Source organism: Trachemys scripta, chromosome 1, assembly GCF_013100865.1.
Source record: "Trachemys scripta elegans isolate TJP31775 chromosome 1, CAS_Tse_1.0, whole genome shotgun sequence".
Lineage (NCBI taxonomy): Eukaryota > Metazoa > Chordata > Testudines > Emydidae > Trachemys > Trachemys scripta.
In genome coordinates, this window is record NC_048298.1 from 29,599,057 (window position 1) to 29,622,218 (window position 23,162).

Consider the following 23,162-nt stretch of genomic DNA (forward strand, 5'->3'; position numbering starts at 1 on the left):
ATGTGAGATCTAGCTCTGTTCAACCTAAGAAGGACTCACGAAAGTGAGAGATCTGCCAAGACTAGCCAGATGATGTCAGGCAAGTAAGCCCCAGAGCAACATCCATCATGGATGAGCTGCTAACCCAGAGCATGCGTCAATGACTGACCAGCTGCCCTGATCCTGTGAATTTACAGAAAGCTGTACTTCCCCCCACCTTTACTCTCCTATTTCTTCTCCCCCTTTTTTCTGTCTGTTTGGCCAAAGGTGGAAATAATCATAAGAACCCAGAGCTGAGTTAAAAATCCAACAACAGAACTATCACCTTTTTCCCTACAAAGAAAGGGTGTTTGATAATACAAGGGACTCTACCCGATATCCTCTGAAAAGTTTTAAGATTGGATTGCATAACCACTCAATTTTAATTTCAAAACCTGTATTCTTTGTTTTGGATTCTTTCTATTCTGTACATCACAATCAATACATTTTCAGATCCTGGCATGACCTTTCTAACTTGTTTGCCATGGGTCTCAGTAGGCCAAAGTCTCTGTACTCAGAACCCTGAAGCATGTCTAACTGTTCATGTTGAATAGTGATATGGTTATGGTAACACTTTTGACTCTCTCTTTGACCCCTCACATCAAATTTAATACACCAAGCACTGCTGAAAGTTTAGCCCTCATAATAAAAAGCTTTAGCTATATTAACAAAGGTGTGGTTCTTTATGCTTCCATTGGCACATATCTGTGCAGGCTGCAGCACTGAAACTCTGCCTTTTTCAGGTAAGGAACAGAGAAAATAAATCATTTTCTGTCAATCAATAGTCCACGGGGGATTAAAAACCTCTCCCTCAAATGTGATTGTTCGTTTACAGAAACTCATAAAAGCCAGGCCCAGTGCCAGCCCCTTAGTATTATTTGTGCTCCAACATTCTTTTTCTTTTTATGTTCATCAGTGCATGACTCGTTAGACAACTCTCATTCCACACAGACAGATGAATAATTGCCTCAAACACACATAGCATACAGTTCTCCCTGCTTCTTAAATTGACTGGGGAAGTTGCAAGGAGGGCCTTACATGATATAAAATGTATTCTCTAACTTCAAAAGACTTTTCAAGATGGCTTAACGTTAAGGATGTTACAGTAAATTATAGTAACTGAATCACGGAGAGGAAAATGAAAAGAGTGGTCATGTCCCTGACACAGTGGACATTGCAGTATGAAAATATCAGGAAGTAATACTGATGGTATTAACAATGCTTCTGAAGTAAGCTGCTAAAAATGAGCTAGTCTACTCTTTTTATATCAATTAACTTAGCACTTAGTTTACAAAAAGTAATTGTAAATGAGGGGGGTTTCTACTGGGGTCCTGCAGGGATCTGTTTTTGGCCAACTGCTGTTCAATATCTGTATCAATGATCTAGAAGAAAATATAAAAAGACTGTTAGTAAAATTTGTAGATGACACAAAAATTGGTGGAGTGGTAAATAATGATAGGGAAAGTTCAGTTATACAGACCGATCTGGATCACTTGGGTAAGGGGCTTATCTGAGCAACATGCATTACAATACAGCCAAATGCAAGGTCACACTTCTAGGAATAAAGACTGTAGGTCACATTTACAATGGGAGACAGGAATGCAGTGACACTGGAAAGGACTTGGCAGTAATGGAAGATAACCAACTGAACATGAATTCACAGTGTGATGCTGTAAAAAGAAGGCTAACACAATTCTTGGATGTATAAGCCAGGAAATATTAAGTAGGAGGAGGGAAGTCATATTACCTCTGTATATGATATTAGTGATACCACTATTAGAATAGCATGTCCAGCTCTGGCATCCACACTTTAAAAAGGGATGTTGAAAAACTGTAAAGGATTCAGTGAAGAGCTACAAGAATTATTTGAGGTCTGAGAAAACATGCCTCATATAGCGAGAAACTCACGCAGCTCAATCTATTTTGTTTATCCAAAAGAAGGGTAAGAAGTTACTTGATCATGATCTGAAAGCATCTAAAGGGGGAAGAGATTTCTGACAGTAGATACTGCTTTAATTTAGCAGAAAATGCATAATAAGATGCAATTGCTGGAGGCTGAAACTAGACAAATTTATACTAGGTGCAAATTTTTAATGGCGAAAGTACATTGTAATCACTTACTTAGGGACATGATAGAGAATCTACCACCTGAAGTCTTTAAATCAAGACCGCATATCTTTCTAAAATATATGCTACGGTCCCAACAGAAGTTATGGGCTTGATGCAGAAAGTACTGGATTAAGCTCATTGGCATGTATTATGCAAGAGGTCAGACTAGATGATCACAATGGACCCTTCTAGTCTTAAAATCTACATGTCTTTTGCACTTCTCTCGCCTTGGACAATGAAAAATCAATGCAATCAGCTTCACTTGTGTTTATAGCTAGCTTCTCTCTCAAGTTACTTATCTGGGATTTAGAGTAAAGGCTCAGAGGGGTAGCCGTGTTAGTCTGAATCTGTAAAAAGCAACAGAGGGTCCTGTGGCACCTTTGAGACTAACAGAAGTATTGGGAGCATAAGCTTTCGTGGGAGAAGTGCATCTGAAGAAGTGAGGTTCTTACCCACGAAAGCTTATGCTCCCAATACTTCTGTTAGTCTCAAAGGTGCCACAGGACCCTCTGTTGCTTTTTACAGAGTAAAGGCTGTTTAAAAAGATATATTTCCAACAGAACTTTCAAATAATATTTGAGGAACATTTCTAATGGTCTTAATTGTAAAAGCTTGTTTGTATGATTTTATATTCTTTTCACTGCAACTCCACGCCCCATCTGTATGTTGGCTGTTTATGCAGACTATTAGTTCTCTGGTCCAGGAACCTTGCCTTCTGCCTGTCTGCAATGAACCCGGTATACTTTGGATGCCATTAATAAATAATAATAATTGCTACATAAAAATGGCTACAAATGAGGCTCTGATTATAAAACATGAAAATGTCATGTATATTGTATTTCCCTCATTTACAGTTTCAATCCAGGTTGCATCTCCTCATGCACACTGGCCACTGCAGGAGAAGCCTGTACTAAGCTATAAAAATATTCATGGCGTGCCAAAATCAGTGAATGGAGAAAACAGTGCTAGGCAATGGGTTTCCCTGTGGTGCCAGGAGGTAGCAAGCTACCTGTGCCAGGCAATTGGCTTCTCCAGCATGACCGGTGTCAGTATGGGACATGGCACAGGTGCTTGGTGACATGCCTTTCAGCACTAGGAGCTTCTGCGTGGGCTTGTAAAGGAGTCTGTTCTGCACAGTACTGAAGCGATAAAGTGAGGCAGAACATTATCAGGCAGAACGGAAGGAGGAAATCAGTATGTTTAGGGTTCAATTCTTAGGTCACATTTGCCCTTTGGGGGGCAGTTTTCATTTGTTATCTGGGGGAAAAACATACAATGGGATGGTCCTATCTAATGGGACTACTATTCATCCCAATGAGTGGTGTATAAAAAGGTGTAAGCTTCATACAAATGAAACCTTTATTCATAGCTCAGGCAGGGCTCCTTTATTCATAGGATATCAGGGTTGGAAGGGACCTCAGGAGGTCATCTAGTCCAACCCCTTGCTCAAAGCAGGACCAATCCCCAACCATTTTTTTGTGTGTGCCCCAGATCCCTAAATGGCCCCCTCAAGGACTGAACTCACCACCCTAAGTTTAGCAGGCCAATGCTCAAACCACTGAGCTATCCCTCCCCCTGGTGCTGCCCCCAGCCCCCCCGCCCCCAAAAAGGAAAAAGTGAAGTAGATAACAAATGATCAAAACTTGCGGTGTGAACACTCTATTTACAGCTTTACACAAAGCTTCAGTAATTGAACGGCAGCTGGTATCCCAAAAGCACTGAACTGTCTCTTACCGGGTTTTCTGTCTGGTTGATTCCAATAAGAAAGACCAATTCCGAGAAGAAAAGGGCAGCCACCAGGTTTTTGTGAATGCTGTGCAGGTTTGAACGCAGTGTTCGGATCAGAACTAGCAGTATGAAGGTCATCAGCAAAGCCACCAGTGAGATGGATACAGTCGTGTAAGTTACTATCTTCAGAGGAAGCACCTCGCCATTCTGTGGAGCGACAGATTAAAAACATCTCTGTGAAGCTTTCCATCTAATTATGTTTTTTGTCTGATGTGATTCCTTAGAAAAAGAATCTAACCTTTAGCTAATATCCAGCCAGCAGATTTACTACAGAACAGATGGAAGTGGGGACTCAACCTCTTGAGCATGAAGAAAATGTATCATAAGCCCATTTAAAAGTCAGGTAAAATTAACTCACTCTGGGGATTAAAAATACAAATCCACCATTCAGTGAATTTCAAACTACCGAACCAGTTTTACTTTTGTCCTGATTTACAGCTTCCTGAAGAAAATCAGTGTTAACAGGAAATCAGTATGTGCCAAGCAAGAACCCCTCAAGATAGTAAATTAAAAACTGACTCTTTTAAAATTGGCATTTTCACAGGATCTATACTGTAGTTTTTCAATTGACAAGTGTTGTTTTGTGCACTGTGGAGAATACCAATGTGAATCTGGCCTCTGGATTTAAGTAAAACCTATGCTTAACTATAGATAAATACAGTCATATTTAGAAAGATGATCATGAATCTCTACTTTTATGTCACTGTAACTTCTTAGGTGGGAACTGAGAATTTTCATGAGCTTTGCATTAGTGGTTAGTTTGTCACACTTGACTCTCTGTGGAGGAAAGCAAAACAAGGCTGTCTTTATGTCCAAATCTTGCTTAGCTTCCTCCCGTGAGTATTGCCAGCAAACAAACAAAGCAAGCAATTGGAAGCAGGACATTACATTCCATAGATGGCATTTCATGCAGAAAGACTGCAAGGGTTTTAACTAACTTTTGTGCAGAGCAGAGGGCTCACAAATCTGCATTGAAAAATATGGGTCCCTATGGAGAGGGGGAAAGGCTAACAAGATGCTCCCTCTCTCCTTTTAGCCATTTTCCCCTGCTCAAAAGATCAACATGGTCCCCAGACTGACCAGGAGTAGGCAGGCACTAGATAGCACACACTCTTTACAGACTAGGTTGTGCCTTGAGCAGCAGTAACTCTCCACTACATGCTCTGTGGCTCCCCTATGCACACTCACAGAATGCAGCAGGACATCATCACCAGTGACAGTGGACTGCCAGTCTCGCTCTGCTGCTATCACTTGGGGACGGGGAGGCATGGTGGGTGGGGCGTGGATGTAGGGCAATACAGAGTGGGTACACAGGGTTGAGAGCAAGGATCCAAATAATCACAAGACCTCCATTGCCTTTTTGGGCCCTGTTGCCTGCCCGCCCTGGACCCTATCTGCCCCACAGACTGGGTGGGGAGAGTTACAGACACTCAAGTTTCAGTGGACCTGTTAAGTTCATGCATTTGTTTGTTCCCATTTATGTATTTCTGGACGAGGGGAGCATGTGGACATTTCTACATAAGGACCACTCACATATCTATAAAGCGCAGCCACCTGTGGTGTGGGAAGAAGTCTTCATCTATAGAATCAGAGAATATCAGGATTGGAAGGGACCTCAGGAGGTCATCTAGTCCAACCCCCCCGCTCAAAGCAGGACCAATCCCCAACTAAATCATCCCAGCCAGAGTTTTCTCAAGCCTGACCTTAAAAACCTTTAAGGAAGGAGATTCCACCACCTCTCTAGGTAACCCATTCCAGTGCTTCACCACCCTCCTAGTGAAAAAGTTTTTCCTAATATCCAACTTAAACCTCCCCCACTGCAACTTGAGACCATTACTCCTTGTTCTGTCATCTGCCACCACTGAGAACAGTCTAGATCCATCCCCTTTGGAATCCCCTTTCAGGTAGTTGAAAGCGGCTATCAAATCCCCCCTCATTCTTCTCTTCTGCAGACTAAACAATCCTAGTTCCTTCAGCCTCTCCTCATAAGTCATGTGCTCCAGACCCCTAATCATTTTTGTTGCCCTCTGCTGGACTCTTTCCAATTTCTCCACATCCTTCTTGTAGTGTGGGGCCCAAAACTGGCCTCCAGATGAGGCCTCACCAATGTCAAATAAAGGGAAATGATCACGTCCCTTGATCTGCTGGCAATGCCCCTACTTATACAGCCCAAAATGCCGTTAGCCTTCTTGGCAACAAGGGCACACTTATGAGACTGATTAAAGCAAAGAAACATGTCTCATAGCAAGACACTCAAGGAGCTCAATCTATTTGGCTTAACAAAGTGAAGATTAAGGGGTGACTTTATCACAGTCTGTAAGTATCTACACAGGGAACAAATATTTGATATCAGGCTCGTTAGTCTATCAGACCATGGTATAACAAGACACAAAGCAGCCTTTTCTGAACTGAGAAGGAACCTGCACCCACCGCCCACACCCCACAACATTCTAATTTGTGGTCTTCTGTATTAATTTTTAGTCCAGAACAACATTTTTATGACCATGTAATAAACTCAATGAGAATATGGACATAGGCCTCACTGCAGCAGCATTGGCAGGCACCACAAGAATACATCTCTGACATGCTGTTGGCTTTGTTTGCAGGAGAAGCAAAGAAGGAATTAACCAGTTGGGGGAAAGCTCTTAAATCACACCTGAGGCCCTTAAAAACACCTTTAGCCTGGCAGCTGCATGAGTGCGGCCACTCACCTCTCGTTTTGAAATGTCCATTAGCACTGCAAAGCTGGTCATGTGATTGCACTGGCAAGAAACATGGCTCTGGTTTCTGGAAAAAAGCTCACACCCTTTGGAGGACCAGCCTCCAGTCCCACCAACTCTGTTGAATGAAGAAAGCACAAGTAAAGTGATAAACTTTTATTGTTCTAGAGCATCCCTACATGACCACTTCCTCCTTTCACACCTCACCCCAGCAATGATACTAATCACTAATGCAGCTCTCAGTTTTAGACTAGTGGGGAAAGCATCCTAGACAAAGATGAATATTGGCAGCCTTCACCTGCATTAATTTACTGGGACACTATCACCCTGAAATCTAGTCAGTTTCAAAAGCTGAGTCAGAAATGGTTTCAGATATAACGTGCATCCCCAAGTCCCACTGCCCAGTTTTTGTGGCAAAACCAAGTGATGTCACTTGTGCAAAGTAAACAAACTGAAAATACCGAGAAATATATTTTCACCTTTAATTTCTCAGTTATCTTAGGTATTGTTTCACCCATGATTGTTACAAGTATTTTCAAACGGAAGTGTGAGATTTTAAACTGTGTTCTTTTAAAATCAGATTGGAGAAAATATGAAAAAACACATTACAGAGAACAATATTCTATATCGAGGGATATCCTGCACCAGCACCAGAGAGGATCAGATAACCCAACAAGGCTTCCTAATTCCACCAGGTGTAACTCCTCTGACTTCAGGGATGAATTTGTTCTGAAACCTAATACTCTAGTCTGTAAAAATTATGAACAACAAATATTACTGTATTCATTTCAAAGGCTTCTAGTTAGATATTTTAACTGCTTTTTCCATTTGGCAATATAATATTTTAACTGTGTTTTTAAGATAACTAGCCCCTTTAAACATAGTTAGCTTACTTAAAATTCTTTTGTTACAAGAAATTATAAAGCCTATGAACAAAGTTGGTTTTTAACGGCAATTGTGAAGAAGCCACAAAACAGACTGCAGTACCAATGAAGTAGTCAGCAACAAAAGAGGCAAAATATCAAACTATTTAAAACTATTGAATTATTTTAACCCGTACTATTACTGAAAAACTTTAGGAACATAGGAATTGTCATTCTCTTTTATCAGCTATTCACAGAAGCAATTGTTTAAGGTGTCAAGAAATTGCTTCTCTAAACTTAATTACTGCTGTTTTAGATTTTCGTTGCCTCTTTGATCTCTCTCTGAAAAATGCACACTCAATATGTTTTTCCTGAAAAAGAGACTATTATAATCCTATTAGTATATTTGTAATCTCATGATTTGGGACTTTCATTTTTTATATTTATATATTGATTTTAATACCTCAGATTTATTAAATGCTGAATGGGAATTTAACTCAACACAAAATGTTCATTCCTTTTCCCCACACCCTTAAAAATATTTGAAAGAGGACTGCTCTTTATATTTTCATGAAGTTGTAGAATCCCAAAATGCTTACACAACATAATATTGTTCATAGCATTTGCTGTATCTTTAAGGAATATTTGAGTTTTCAACTGCTCTCTTTACCAAATATGAAAGACTAGACTAGACTGAGAATATTTCTTCTTATTCTCCCTGCATGAAAGTCACACACAGAAACTGCTGCCTGATCATGATGGCCTGAAAGATGGAATGAGAAGGGGTCAAAGGTTCCATAATAGACACTTCCCTTCCCACCCATTCACACATCCCTTTCATTTTTCACAAAAACAAAGACAAATAAGCAATGGTCTATTGGAGGAAAGATAAGTTACTAGTAACTAGCACAATTGTCCTTGTGATCCACTTTTTATTTCAAAATGATATTTTGAGGTTAGATTGTGGTGTATGTAATTCAGTTTAAAATGTGTAATCTCATCAACTCTGTTTAAGAATCACATTTCCACTTGTTCTTGTATGAAGAACAGCTAGCTGTTATAATTGTACTCATATATAGCCAAATTGGGCTTGGTCATGCCACAGAGAGTATGGGAAGGCACAGGGAGTTTTCTCTACTATGCGCCCCTTCAACTGCAAGGACTGGAGGATGGAACAATAGGCAAGGAACCCAGCAAGCAAATCCTCACACAGATTTCCTTCCCAGAGCTCCCAAAAAGCTCACTTGGAGTTTGTAAAATCACTGGCTTTCCTACGGCTAATATTTCACTGTGATAAGATATTGCAGAAAGTTACGCATCCTGCAGTGAGAGTTTGTTAGAAAGCCACATTTTTAGAGGATCATCCTTTTGTTCTCAGGAGATATTCTAATTACTTTTATATTGATAATGCCTCGTGGAAAGTGACTTCATGTCATTATTCCCAGACTGCCTACATGAACAAACTAAGAATAAAAGGGCTCATATTCTTCTTCTACGGTGCCTCCTTCTCAACCTGAACTTCTGAAACCTGCACTGCAATGGCATGGTATGGCATGGCTCCCTTCCAAAATATTAAAGAAGTCACCAAACATACATGATTGAGTGGTTCCAGAACACACAGACTGGCTTAGTTCTCTCCTCTGTTTCCAGCATGGCATATTCAAGTATAATGGGCTTTTCCAGGAGGTTCGGTACAGGTTCCCCATCACTATGAATTGTGGTGCTCACTATGGGTGTGTTAATGATGGGTCGATTAGGTAACCTGTGGAAATAAAGCAAAGTTGCAAAAAGATTTCAACATTAAAATACAACAGCCCAATTTTGCAGCTACTGCATATGAGTGTTGCAATCAAGGAGCTGTCATGGCTGCACAATCAGAACCCAAGGTGTTTACATTTCTCAGACCTAGCATTGCTGATCTGGTTGCTCTCACACAACAGCCTACAGTCTCAAATATCTAGAACAAGAGAAGGAAGATCTGCAGACAATTATTTTTACAGTAACAAATGGATTACAGCTGATAACTGAGAAGTATAATTGTAATATAATAGCACCACTGACCATCTAGCATTCAAAGCAAGTCAGAGGGATTCTCTGAGTTGTTCACAGATGTGTATAAAGTTTACCTTAAGCTTCTTCTGTCAGGATCGTAGTGCTCAGGTAAAAGTTGTCCTAGAGATCGGTATATAATCACCATAGCAACGGCATGCTGGTTAGACTCATCTGGGTTTCGCTTCTTTCTCTTTGTAAGTGCATTCTCAGGGTTTAAAATACCGTTATCCGGCTTAGAGGATAATTTTTGGTTTGATGGCTTCATTGTAGGTGCCACTACAAAATCAACACAAATATTCAAGTCTAACTCTTTCCCCATAAGTTTGGGCTGCCATTTAAACGGATGTTTACAGTTTGTTACCTATGTTAACATTCGTGCTCAGGTAACTTAAGATGCTCAGCACTGAGCACATTTTTGAGACCATGTTTCAGGATACTTTATATGACTATATTGCATACTATATAATCATACAATTGAAAATCAAATAACAATGGAACCATCCTTCTATCTAGCTAGAATATGAGCAGTTCTGGGGCTAAAACAGGCACATACATTTAAATAAGATGTGCAATTTAAGGAGAAATATTAAAACCCATGTATATTATCCTTCTTACGCTGCATGCACCATGCAAGATTAATAGTACATTGTGTGCCTTTCCGGAGTGCAACAGTTATGGGCCACAGAGTTTTTACTTTAAATTGGCACCTCCATATGATCTTCAAATTTTGGCAATATCTCCCTAATTACCATAGGGCCTAAGAACCTTCTAATGGTGCCCTAAATGATGTGGCTAACATCTGCCATGTGAAGTTTATTCTCTCTCACATCCTTTCCCTAGGGGGAGGATTGTGTGTACAGTGGAGTGTTTTGTTTTGCCATTTGCTTTCCCCTTACAGAAAAGAGACAGATAGTGTAAATATATTACTTATAAGAAAAATCTTCATTACAAATGTATTACCTTATATATTATTTATTTTATACTGATCTATTTTTATATTGAGGATAGTCAGCCATACATAATGTTTGACACTTTTAATGATGCTACTGGCTATTCTCTCTGACTGTGTTGACCTTGTCTTGTGGTTTTATCTCAACTTTCTTCAAATGTCTCAAAGGCAGAACTCTGCATCTTTGTGAGAGGTCCACTTTCAAACATATCCTTAACTTGCCTGTTTCAGTTAGACCTTCTATTTGCCTTTGCTGTCTGTTAACTTGGCACCATCCTCGATTCTGGCCTCTCCATCTTTCATGCCATATTGTCTGTAAATCTGTCTTTCACTTGCTCTGCTCATCTGTGCCACCACTGACTGTTTCTGCCGAAACTCTCACTCATGCCTTCACAGGAGACCAGGTGCATCTAATGTCCACTTACATACTGTGGATTTTATTGAGTTCCTATAGAAACAGGGCCATATTCCTGCTATTTTGGGGTGAATAAGAAACAACTTCCCTGTCTGGAATGAACAGCTAATCTCTGAATACAAGTTTTCATTAACAATGATGTTTGAAGGGTTTCTGATACAATGATTTGCAGTATCTTCTGTTCCAGAACAGATACAAAAAATGGCAGATCATCAAACTGTCAGGTGTAAATCTGAGCTGTGGGATTTTCAGAGAATCGTCTAGCCCTAGAACATATGTCAGTCTATAAGAATTTCCCCAACTCGGGCAGGTTGACAAGATATGACTGTACTAGGGCCAGCTATCATTTGGATGGATGTGCTGGGAAGCCTGTGGGTGGGGGGAGGCCATGAGTGCTGCCAATAGTGCTAAAGGCCATTCCTGTGTGGAATAAATGACAGGACCATTTCTCTGCACAGTGACAGAGCAGTGTGAGGGGACTGATAAACAGGTATAGCAAGTTTCCCAGCCCAGATTGCTCCCCTTAGTGCCCTGAAGACATTATGTCTTACAGGTCCGCAGAGTAATTATATCTCTACATAAGGTTCACTTAATGTATATAATTATCCCACCTCTGCCCCAGGACAATTCTGCCTCATAAGAGGCATAACTGATCCCTAAGAGTCGATTGGAAAATTACTACTGAAAGTTTCCAAAATGTCTGGAGAGGTGTTTTACCTTTTCTATCTGAAGGTCTGAACAAAGTATCAGGGAACAAAACAGATGACTCCAAATCTTTAGGATAAACTTCTTTAATCCTGTCAAACCGTGGTACTTTAGCGCCCGTAAAATTAGACTTGTCAAAGATGTCAACAGCAATAACTGTGAAAAAAAATTAAGTTCCTCATAATATTAACTTCATTTCAATCAAATATGGTATTATCAAAAAATGAAATTTTACCTATAGTTTAGAAAATCCATGACATTAATAAATTTGAACAAAAAAAATGCCAAATGTAATCTCAATAATTATTTTCAGTGATGACTGAAATCATATGTTCCAGCATTATTTCATATTTAGAGAATATAAAAGTACATGCATATGTAAACGGTTACAAATTTAACACAAAAAATATTTCACATTAATAAAGTGCTATTCTGTCCTGAACATAAACTATCTAAAAATGGCAGATTCTAACTCAACAGCCCAACTTCTTGTATGTGTTCAAATAGCCAGATCTGCTATTTCAAAAATAAGTTTTTACTATTTCTTTCTCCTGTTTGCACTGCAGAAACAACACAAAGAAAATGAGCTGGATGAAATTTCTGTGCAAGATCAATGGCAGAGCCATACTCAGACATATTTATCATTGCCCTTAATTGAGTTGCACATGTGTACCTGAGGTTAGAATTTGTGCTGCAGAATCTTTATTGCTGCTGATTACGAACAAACTGGAAAGACCCAGCTTGACTTCTATATCCCAGGTTATATGCAATGCTGTAACTCTGTTTAAGCCTCACTCACCTAGTCTCTCTAATATCCCAGGCTAAGCAGGTAGAAAATGCAGGTAGAAAATGTATTTTTGCTAGCAAAAAGCAAATTTCTCTAGTGCTCATTGAGAGACAAATATGAACTGGCAGTGTCAATTTTCAGAGTCTACTGCACTTTATGTGATCTTCTGGAGAAGTATAAAATGTAGACTTTTACATATGACAGTGGGGAAGAAGGCTGGTAAGAGGAATGGTAGGAGGGACAAAAAGGAGGAATGCACAGGACTGGTAGTCAGAAAATATGGATTTTATTCCTAGCTTCACCATACATTTCCTGTATGGCATTGGAAAAATCGTTTCTGGTTCAGTGGATGGACAATACCTGATGCTCTCAAGTATCAGGGAATTTCATCTAACAGAAAATGACAGTCTCCAATAGCTACTCACTCATATTTGTGGCAATAATGACAAAAGGTTTTAGGTACGTTTTCTTCATGTTCTGGGCCACATTGTTGAAATATTCCTCATAATGTTTCAGTAAGTGGGATGTGCCACCCTCTGTTCGCTGGATCTGCTCCCAGTGCTCCTTGGTGCTGGGGTCCAGAAGGGCACTACCCACTTTAATGAGATTCTAGGAACAAAAATAAATATACACCTAAATGATTAGAATACCCAATAAAAAGCAACTGGGAGAGTTTAGCTGGGCTAGGTTTCAAGTGAGGAATATTGTAAATGATTTGCATTACTGCCTCAGATGAACGCACAATGAAACATTTTAAGGCATGTTCTGCTCCAGCCTTATCAAATAAATGCACAACTTTTAGTTACCCACAGGTTGTTTTACTTATAAGAAATCCCTTCAAGCTTTTCATTAGCAACCTGCACAATGATCAGAGACTACAAGAAAGGGTTTTTTTAAAGCAGGAAACCAATCAAGACAACTCAGAAACAGGGCTGGCTCTGGCTTTTTTGCCGCCCCAGGCGGGGAGCGCGGCAGGGAAGGGTGGCGAGCCGGGCTGCGGCCCCGCTCTCCCCGGCCGGCCGGAGTGCCGGGAAGAGGGCGGAGAGCCAGGCCAGGGCCCCGCTCTCCCTGACCGGCCGTAGCGCCGGGGGAGGGCAGCGAGCCCGGCTGCAGCCCCGCTCTCCCCGGGTGAGCGCTGCCCCCCTCCAGGTGCCGCCCCAAGCACATGCTTGGAGGGCTGGTGCCTGGAGCCGGCCCTGCTCAGAAAGAACACTTAAACATACTGGCTTTGCCTCTCACAGAGATGAGACAGGAGAGGCAGAGACTGCTTGCTAACGAGATTAGGAAACACCTCTGGGGAAGTCAGATGAATAAGACCTGTTAAAAATCTAATTTTCCAACAGGAAGACATGGTGTCCTATCTTACAGAGTTTCATATTTGTTCAGAATCATCAAGGAATCTATGAATCAGTCCCTGTTTTTCATCTTGTTGGGGAACATACGTGGCAAGAACTAATCTTCTGTTAGTCTCAAAGGTGCCACAGGACCCTCTGTTGCTTTTTACAGATTCAGACTAACACGGCTACCCCTCTGATACTTAATCTTAATTTGTGATTACAAACTCATAATCCTGAAAGAAAATTGAAATTATATGTTGGGTGTTTTTCCATTTCTATGTTGTGTTAAAATAAAAATCTGTTAAAAAAAAAGGCTCTTGGATAAACTTCTGCATATACAGCTCTTATTTAGGAGACTAAACAAAATATTACAATGGAACCTTGAGACACAATAGAAAAACAAGTAAACAAAATAATACTGTATAAGGCTCAATTAAACAAGAACACTGAGATTCTTACAAGAAGCTCTTGGAGCAAATGTAGAAAACACTATTGTATGGTATCAAAAAACATAACATATGAGGATAAATTTGGATACAATTATGGTAGGAATTAAATTACGCTCCATGAGGGCCTAGACTAACATGCCTATAACCATCCTCCTAAAAACATTCATTTGGCTGGCAGAGGGGAAAGATGCCTCTTAAGTATTGGTTTGAGATAACAAAAAGAACTGACAACATCTTTACAAAGGACCCATATATCACCTGGTTAGCTAAAGCCACACTGTAGCAGAGTATGGTAGCAGCCTAGTGTACCAGGGCAGTCACCCCGCTCCGGCCCTGAAAGGTTAAAGGCCAGCCCAGGGCTGAGGCTGAGAGCCAATCATGAGCGGGCTTGAGGCAGCCAATCAGGGCCAGCCTGGGCCAGTACAGCATAAGAAGGGCTAAGGGAGGCACTGGGTCAGTCTCTCTCCAGCCTTGGAGGGAGAAGGGTCTAGCTGCCTGGGAACAGAGGGTACCTGATGCAGAGCAGTGCTGCGGAGCTCCAGTCTGGCAACTCCCCAGGTTGAGGCCTTGTTTAAGGCCTGAAGAGGTACCGGGGCTGAAGAGGTGTAGCCTGGGGATAGGCAGAGGCAGCTGGTCCTACACTCTTGCCAGTGATGAGCGGCCATTACAGACTGCAGTCTGCCCCAGAGAACTGGGGCTAGGTGATGACTGGCAGTAGCCACTGAGGCAAGGTGGGTATAGAGGGTTGGGGGGTTCCCCTGGGAGGGGACACCCAGAGTGTGGGGGTACTGCTGTGGCAGAACCCTGAGGTAAAGGGCACCGGGGTCCAGGAGGGACACGGGGGTCTGAGACAAGAGCAACACCGGCCAGCAGGAGGCACTCTGAGGGCTGGAAAAGAGCTAATTCCCGGACGACCAGCAGGAGGCGCCCCACTGGTGAGTGTCAAACTGCTACATCTTGTAATAGAACTCACCAATTTTCATGACTGCTATTTGCATTACCCACTCTGCTGCGTTTTACAGTCTTCACTCAACAATGATCAGCAAACTTCTTCTGCCTTTCCTTACCGTTTCTCAGCCTAAACCATATCATCTTCTCCATATGGGTTCTCGTTAAAGATGCATTAGATGTCCAAAACATACTTATTTTAATTCTTGATCTCCCCTAAAAATACTTAGGTAGCTACTGACTATTATGGTGGGTATTTTAGTGCTATGTACATGAAAATATTTTAAATAAATGGAAGTCAAAATTTCAAAAGTAGATTATTTCTCTTCCTTTTTGTTCACACTTTTATTTAACAAAACCCACTAAGTTCTTATGCATTTCCATCTCAAGGCTTGGGTGTGTAAATTCATCCAAATCCAGTGCCTGAAGCTACAAGTTTGTTGGCACAGTGTTTGCTTTAAGGAAGAAAAAAAGAATCTCTTAAAACCTGGAGAATCTAAAAAGTCAACTGTTTCAAAAGTCTTTTTTACTATTTGTAAACTGAATAACCTGAGATACTGAGAAATTTTCTACATCAGCGAGGAAACCACTTTATTCCTAAACTGCATTGAACTCTCTATTTTTATAGGATTTTTTTAGATTTAATAGACCATCATCAACAGATATTTGTCTGCAAATTAACATTAGCACAAACAGCCTAGCAGTGCTCTTCTGTGGATAGAAAACCAGGAAAAGGAGTATTACTACAGAATACAAAATTGTCAGAAAAGTTTTTAAAGAATTCTGCAGGGGAGCTTTGGTCAAAATGCTACTTCAGTTCTAATGAAAACAAAATATAAAACTCCAGAGCCAGTAATAGGCCAGTTATAATTTTGTTTGTATTAGAAATGCATAAATAAAGGATTCTGATGCATTTTCTGTAAGGGAATAGGTACACTGGAAATTATAGGCAAGGTATGATACAGATGTATATTTATTCATTTTTCACACTCCTCTAAAGGGATTTTTAAATCCAATGTGAGGACAACAGGATAACCCACCTTCAGAGTTAATTCACCTTTGTGCATTTTATGTACTATATTGAAATGAAAGTTTGGTAATATCTGGCTGATTTTCCATCGAACAGCAGACTGTGATAAACAAAGCTATTTTACTCAATATTAGCACTTTCCCTCAATTACTTTCTAGTTTTGAGAATTCTGCTTTTTGGATGGTACTATCATGACCTTTACCTATAGTCTCACTCCCTACATAGTCAAATTTCATTTCAAACTATTCAGAAGAAGGAATAATTTGTAAAAACAAATTAAATAACTCATTGGCACATTCACTCCGTCTGGGTTTGAGGTGAACTCATGAATTTCTAAATGAACATATCAATGAGAACCTATGAGCACATCATATCTCTCTTACTTCATTGAATTCTGCATCTCTTGTCGCAGCTAGGTCAAACCCTTGCTGCTGGCTCTCATACTGCAGAACCCTGATCATGAGCAGGTATGCTGTCCTCAGATCATTCCCATACAAGGAGTTGGTGTACTTGGTGGCATTCTGCAGCACTTTAGCAATCTGTATGGACTTGTCTCCATCCAGTTTGGTCTCATTGAGATGTAGTTTTTCATTCTGAAGTGGAAAGGAGAAAAAATAAGAGAAAACAATTTAGCAACAGTCTTAGTTCAGTCATTCCAGTAAGAAAGACACTGTTGCTTTCCATCATCTAGAGATTTATGGGACAGAGGAATCATCTGATCCAAACAGAGATACTACTGGGAAAGAAGGGGAGAGGACATTGCATGACTGTCAGAGAAGGGAAAAGGTTCTAAAGGGAAATGCAGGGTCTGAAAGTTTACACGGCTGGCAGATGGAGCCTGGGGGTGTCAAGTTGGAGACTGGGATTGTCTGAGATGATGAGCATTAGAAGCAGGAACTAGAGAAGATAACAGGGGTTGGGGATTTTATTTAGTATGTACATTAACATCATGTGGGTTTTCCAGCATGCAAGACAAAATTTGCCAAAGATGAGCATTTAAAAACAGGATGACACATCTCCAAGGGCCTTTACCAACAAACAATTACTAAAACTCATCGGAAATTCTAATAAATCCCCAGGAAAACATTGGGCCAGATATTCAGTTGTTGTAAATCAGTGTTCTTCCACTGAAGTCAATGTATTAATCAAGTGTGACTGGGGGCCACAATGAATGTCTCCATATTTGGACACTGATGTAAGCAAATACGACTACAGTCCTAGTGGCCATCACTGTATTTGGGAAGCTATATGTCTATTCATTTCTTCATGTTCAAAGTATGTCCATAATGTATAGACGCTACTGTGTATTGGACAGGTCAATAAGACTCTGGGCTGCTAGGAATAAGGAAACATTTCCTACCATGATTTTAAGATCCACAAAGGTAACGGTGGTACAGTTAAAAAGCTCAGGAGGGAGCCAGCCTTTCTCACTATTACAGTGCCGAACTGCATTCCCTGAAGAAAACAAAGCAAAGGATTAACAAGGCCTACAATAGTTCTGCACAAATCAATATAGAATTTGTTAGAAAATTAGCTTTTTACTTTCAAATCTCTTAAAGAAAAGCACGTATTTCACCTTGCAAACTAGCATTCCTCAGCCTCAGGAAAGTTAAACAGTTTGTTGTTGTTCATGAATAGATTTCCCCAGCAATGGTCTATGTTAGCCTCCAGATATCTGTCTAAACCTGTCTCATGCTAGTTGCCAAAGCATCCTCTGATGAATTAAGCAACCGTGAATCTAAGAAAGATTGTGCAATTCCTAAACACCAAAGATGAGAGAAACATCTATCCTACATAGGTGAGAGTTCATTCAGGTGGGTCTCTTGGATAAATGCTAGCTGCGCTTCACAACATGTGAGCACTGTAAATGTTACAGGTAAGCACATTTTCATAGTGAACACTTTAGCAACAAGTGTAAATTCTTTTTTTCATTTAGACTCGTTTGCAAGCAGCTTTCTACTTTATTTAATTTATTCATTATTTGAAATTATTTGCCAACTAATTTCTACAGATGCTTCTTGGTTTGTAGATTCCTTGTGAACAGCTGATTACGGGTATTCATTTTTCAAAATTTTAGCTATGTTTGTTATCTCTGATTGGATACAAAATCTCATGATATTGTTTCTGTTCCCTGACTGGCTGTGATCTAGGCTCAGGTTTCCAATTCAAATATCCACATTTGCAAGTACAAAATGTACTTTCTGCTGATGTTCTGGAATATTCACTTAAAATTTGCTATTTCCACAGACATCTCTGCCTGTTCTCTCATTTACTAGAATACACACATAAACAATCAGAAGAGGAGTGCAAATATCATTGATGAAAATGTATTTTATGCAAAAAATTTATATTAGTTGAAAATTGAAATAAAGTTAGTTAAAAAAATAAATTTACTCTCCTCCCCCACCCCCGGGAAGTTCTCAGAACTGGAGACTCAAGGGCAACAAATATTCCTCAAACATATGGAGTCAATGCTGATACTCCATGGTGCTACTTTTAAAAGTTATATAATCATTTACAGTTCATTCCACTTGGACAATGATAACAACAGATAAGAGTTGGCAAGTGTAGAAATGAGATAAGTAGTTACAGAGATTTCATTTTCCACAAAAAAAATTCTCCACAAGCTATGTGAAAATAATCTTATTTTAGTCCATTGTTGTAGTCTTCAGTGAAACACTCATATTAACAGCTGCTACTGTTTGCTGTCCAAGATCCTTTCTTTATCCCTATTCTCTTAATCAATAATACTTATTTAAGAAAAAAGCTCATTCTCCAAATACACAATGAATATCAATAACAGAAACTTGCTTGGAAAGGTGCACTAGAATATTGTCTAATTTTCATATTAGATTGTCCTTCACTTGTCTCCTTCATCCCACACACATACACTTTTGTCACATGTGATCCATCCCATTAGATATAAAGGATAATAGTCATAACAAAATTGTGGAAGCACAGATGTGTCCATTATAATCAATGTTTTATTTAGAAACACTAAGGCAGCCCAAACCTGCAGCTGCTGCTACTCATACAGAAGGAGAAGTCATGCTTACATTCTTGATAAAATGCAATCATCAGGAATCTAAAATGCTGCATAAAAGTAAAGTGCTTGATGGAAACTTTTAGCTACATTGTACCTCTGAAGTTCTATTAGCAGAAATTTAGTAAAGCAAATACCATATAAATAGTACTCCACATTTTATCCCTGTCTCCATGAGTTATATCACTAAAGGTCATGTGTAATCCATTATGCGCTGAAAACAAAACATAATAATTACTTTATAGAGTGAATGGAAAGTGAAACATTTGACTGTGCTCATTTACAGATATCGTTTTAGACTCTTTTCCATATTACATTCACTTGTTTATTTATCTACTGCATTTTAATGTTCTGCCTTTCATTTGTTAACCTGAATGTGCTTTAATTAATTCTTGATATGGAAGTTATACCCAGATAAATCCTTCAGCTTGTGACAACCACAAGCTACATTGTAATCTCTAGACTTCTAAAATAAATTCTTCTCTATGTATACACGTTTTTTCACTCTCATTTTTTCCCAAACCACAGCTTCAGATAAAAATGTTAATGTTCTACCCAGGCAACTTACCCACTGATCCCTTGGGACATGGCACAGCAGCTGGCTGTCCAAACTTAGTCTGTGGCCACCAAATGCCAGCTTCAAATGCTTTGGGACACCCATTGTAAATCACTGTGACAGGAAAAAGAAATAATGCAATTTTTCTAGCAATGTAAAGTTAGGGAACTAATAGTAAGAAAGGCTTTCCCTGCACTTAGAACCTTACTGGGAATCTCCAACAGCTTCCATAGGGAACCATTTATAGTTGTTCTCTTTTGAAAACCAGTGTTCTCCAACCTTTAACCTGAGCGCTATTCAATTGTGCAATCAAAGACATATATGCCAAGGAAGGGTCATTATTAATTTGGGACTCTGGATGTCACACCATACACTCTATCTTTAGCTACTTTTCTGGGCATGAATTTCCACTTCACTTTACCCTTACACAGTTGTGAGACCAAGAACCAACTGCCTGAGTGGGAAGGTAAAATATACAAATCATTTGAAACCATTGTCAATGTGGCTTCATGGGTGGCCAGCAGAGGGCACCCTAAGAATGGTGCAATCATTTCCTCCTACACAGACTCCTTCACATAACTGATCTTAACAGGCATAGGGAGCAGGAGGTGTTAGGGACTTCTTGCACAGCATCACAATTTGAGGTTATTATGATGCTATCAGACTGATTCATGTATCTATGTCTCAGAAATAACAGGACAAGAAGGTTTTGCTTTTTTCTTAACTAGCACTTTCCACCTTCGGAATAAATTAGATAAAATATTAGTCTCAATTAATTCTCTTCTATTTCTTTAAGTAATAACACTTAATAACATTTAAAGTAATAACATTTTAAAAAAATGTTAGAAGCAGTTGATGACTGAAATGTATGGTACCTTCACAGCCCTGAATGGTAACCTCAGCAAAAGGGTTGTCGCAACGGTTACACTGTCGCCCAATCACCCCAGGTTTACAAGGACACTGTCCTGTCTCCATGTCACAGGAGCGAGTATGAGAACCAGAAGGGAAGCAGTCACATGGATAACAGGTGTCACTGCTTTGTGGCCTGTAGTAGTTTGTCTGGAAAAATAAAGAGATAGACACACAATATTTTAATTCTGCCATATTTCTTATAACCCTTTATTAATTATATTTTTTAAGTTCTTCCTGGATGGCTTGTGAGTCTGAAAAGAAGAATTAATGAGTGCCCAGACACTATGATGTTGGGGGCTTTAAAAGTGCACAGATGAAGAGGTTACTTATTTACACAGTAACTTGAGTTCTTTGAGATGTTTTTCCCCTATGGGTGCTCCACTATAGGACGTTCATGTATCTGTGCACCCTTAGCCAGAGACTGTAAAGCAGGGTCTGTGGGCCTGCATCTATACAGAGCAGTTCCTCATGCTCCCACAGGAGGGTATTGGAGGGAGGCGCGGACCTGCCACCACTCAGTTCCTTCTCAATTGTGTAGCCAGAGACTCTGCAGCAGAGGGGAAGGAGGGCGGGAGGTGGAGCACCTAAAGGGGACAGAACATCTTGAAGAACTCAAGTTACTGTACAAGTATCCGCTCCTTCTTCTTCATGTATATGGCCCTGTGAGTGCCCCAGCATGGGAGGCTCCCAACCAATAAATCAACATACAGGTGGGCGCTGATGAGGCAAATCCAAGACAGTTCGAAACACCGCATCACCAAAGGTAGCATCAGCCCTGGGAGCAGATAAAATGGCATACTGCTTCGCAAACATGAGCGCAGATCTGCAGATTTCTGCTATGCAACATCTTTCAGGAGGGCTATAGGTAAGGACTGAGCCCTAGTGGAATGTGCTGTCACTCTGTGAGGGGATTGTATTCCAGCAGTCTCCTAGCACGTTAAGATGCAATCGAGAGCCACTTCGACTGTCTTTGTGGGGAAATGGCTGTCCCATCACTCTTTCAGCAAAGGATTCAAAGAGTCTGGAAGAGATCCTAAAGGTCTTGGTCCTGTCTAAGTAGAAGGCGAGAGCCCTTCTGGTATCTAGTGTGTGTAGGCTAGATTCCTCTCTGGAAGCAGGAGGCTTTGGATAGAACACTGATAGATGGACTTCCTGATTAACAAGGTATTCCAAAGAGACCATAGGGAGGAAGCGAGGCTGAGGAATTAGTGTGACCATGTCTCTGTAGGAGGTAATGAATGGTGGGTCTGCCATGGGCACACTAAGTTCTCCCATTCATCTAGCTGAAGCGATGGCTATAAGGAATGAGGGCTTGAGGGAGAGGTGGAGGAGAGAACAGGTAGCCATTGGTTCAAAGGGAGGGTGGGGGCATTCCTTAAGGCACAAAGAACAAAACTAAGGTCCCATGGAGGAGCAGGGTTTCGTAAAGAGGGAAACAAGTTGTGTGTCAGCTGTTGAGGAATCTGGTTGTGATAGAATGGGAAAAAACTGAGAAGCCCCCAGTGGGTGACTGGAAGGCTGGGATAGCTGCCAGGTGTATTCTGACTGAGCTCACGACCGACCCTGAATCTTTAAGTCTAAAAGGCAGTCTAGAATCTCGGAGAATGGAATTTCTGATGCTTGAGACGAGTGAAGAGAACACTTGGAATAGAAACGTTTCCACTTCTGGAGGTAAGTTTTGTGAGTAGTAGGTTTCCTGATAGATAGGCATACTGACTGGAAGTTATCTGAAGGCATTGCTCCTAGATTGTTCTCTAGCATGGTAAGCTCCATGCTAGAGAACAATCTAGGAGCAATGCCTTCAGATTCGAAGATGAGAGGTTAGGATGGTTCAAGGTGCCCAACTTCTGTTACAAGAGATCCTTCTGGAGAGGAAGGCGGAGAGGCATTGCCATTGTGAGGTGATGGAGATTCGAGAATCGCACCCGTCTCGGCCATGATAGCGCTCTGAGGGTAACATTGGCTTTTTTCCTGTCTCAGTTTGAGCAAGGTCTTGAGAATTAGAGGTAGAGGCGGGAAAGCATATCGCAGGGTGCAGGGCCACAGTGTTATTAGACCACCACCCAATGAATTGTGGCCGCATCCTTCCTAGGTGCAGAAAAGGCAACATTTCGTACTGGTTTGGCAGATGCTGTGGAAGACAGAACCATTGAGCTCCCATTCACGGTCCTGATGGACATTCTTGCTTAGGGATTCTGAAGTTGTATTCTGGAGACCTGGTAGATAAACCGCCAAGATTTCTATCTGATGTGAAATGTACCAATTCCTCAGTTTTAGCGATTCTATGCATAAGGACTGGGATCTTGCTCCACCTTGTTGGCTTATAATACATTGCTGCCCTGTTATCCAGCATTATCCTGATGGAGTGGCCTTGTACGTTGTGAAAGAAGTGCTGATACTCCCAGTGGACTGCTCTCAGTTCTAGAAAGTTGATGTGAAGTGTTATCTCTTGTGTGGACCACTTGCCCTGAGTGTGGCCCC

At 40.6% G+C, this 23,162-nt stretch overlaps 1 protein-coding gene across 4 annotated transcripts in view; it reads right to left on the reverse strand.

The window, feature by feature from the left end:
* CELSR1 (cadherin EGF LAG seven-pass G-type receptor 1) overlaps positions 1-23,162 on the reverse strand; it is a 265,428-nt gene that overhangs the window by 25,535 nt on the left and 216,731 nt on the right. For all 4 annotated transcript variants that reach the window (XM_034767045.1, XM_034767036.1, XM_034767029.1 and 1 more), the window contains exons 15-24: positions 20,645-20,828; positions 19,782-19,883; positions 17,531-17,625; positions 16,554-16,763; positions 12,832-13,015; positions 11,632-11,775; positions 9,625-9,826; positions 9,093-9,260; positions 6,627-6,753; positions 3,862-4,062 (exon numbers count right to left, since the gene is read on the reverse strand). In XM_034767045.1, the coding sequence (XP_034622936.1) occupies positions 3,862-4,062; positions 6,627-6,753; positions 9,093-9,260; positions 9,625-9,826; positions 11,632-11,775; positions 12,832-13,015; positions 16,554-16,763; positions 17,531-17,625; positions 19,782-19,883; positions 20,645-20,828 (1,617 nt within the window). The remainder of the gene's footprint in view (positions 1-3,861; positions 4,063-6,626; positions 6,754-9,092; positions 9,261-9,624; positions 9,827-11,631; positions 11,776-12,831; positions 13,016-16,553; positions 16,764-17,530; positions 17,626-19,781; positions 19,884-20,644; positions 20,829-23,162) is intronic.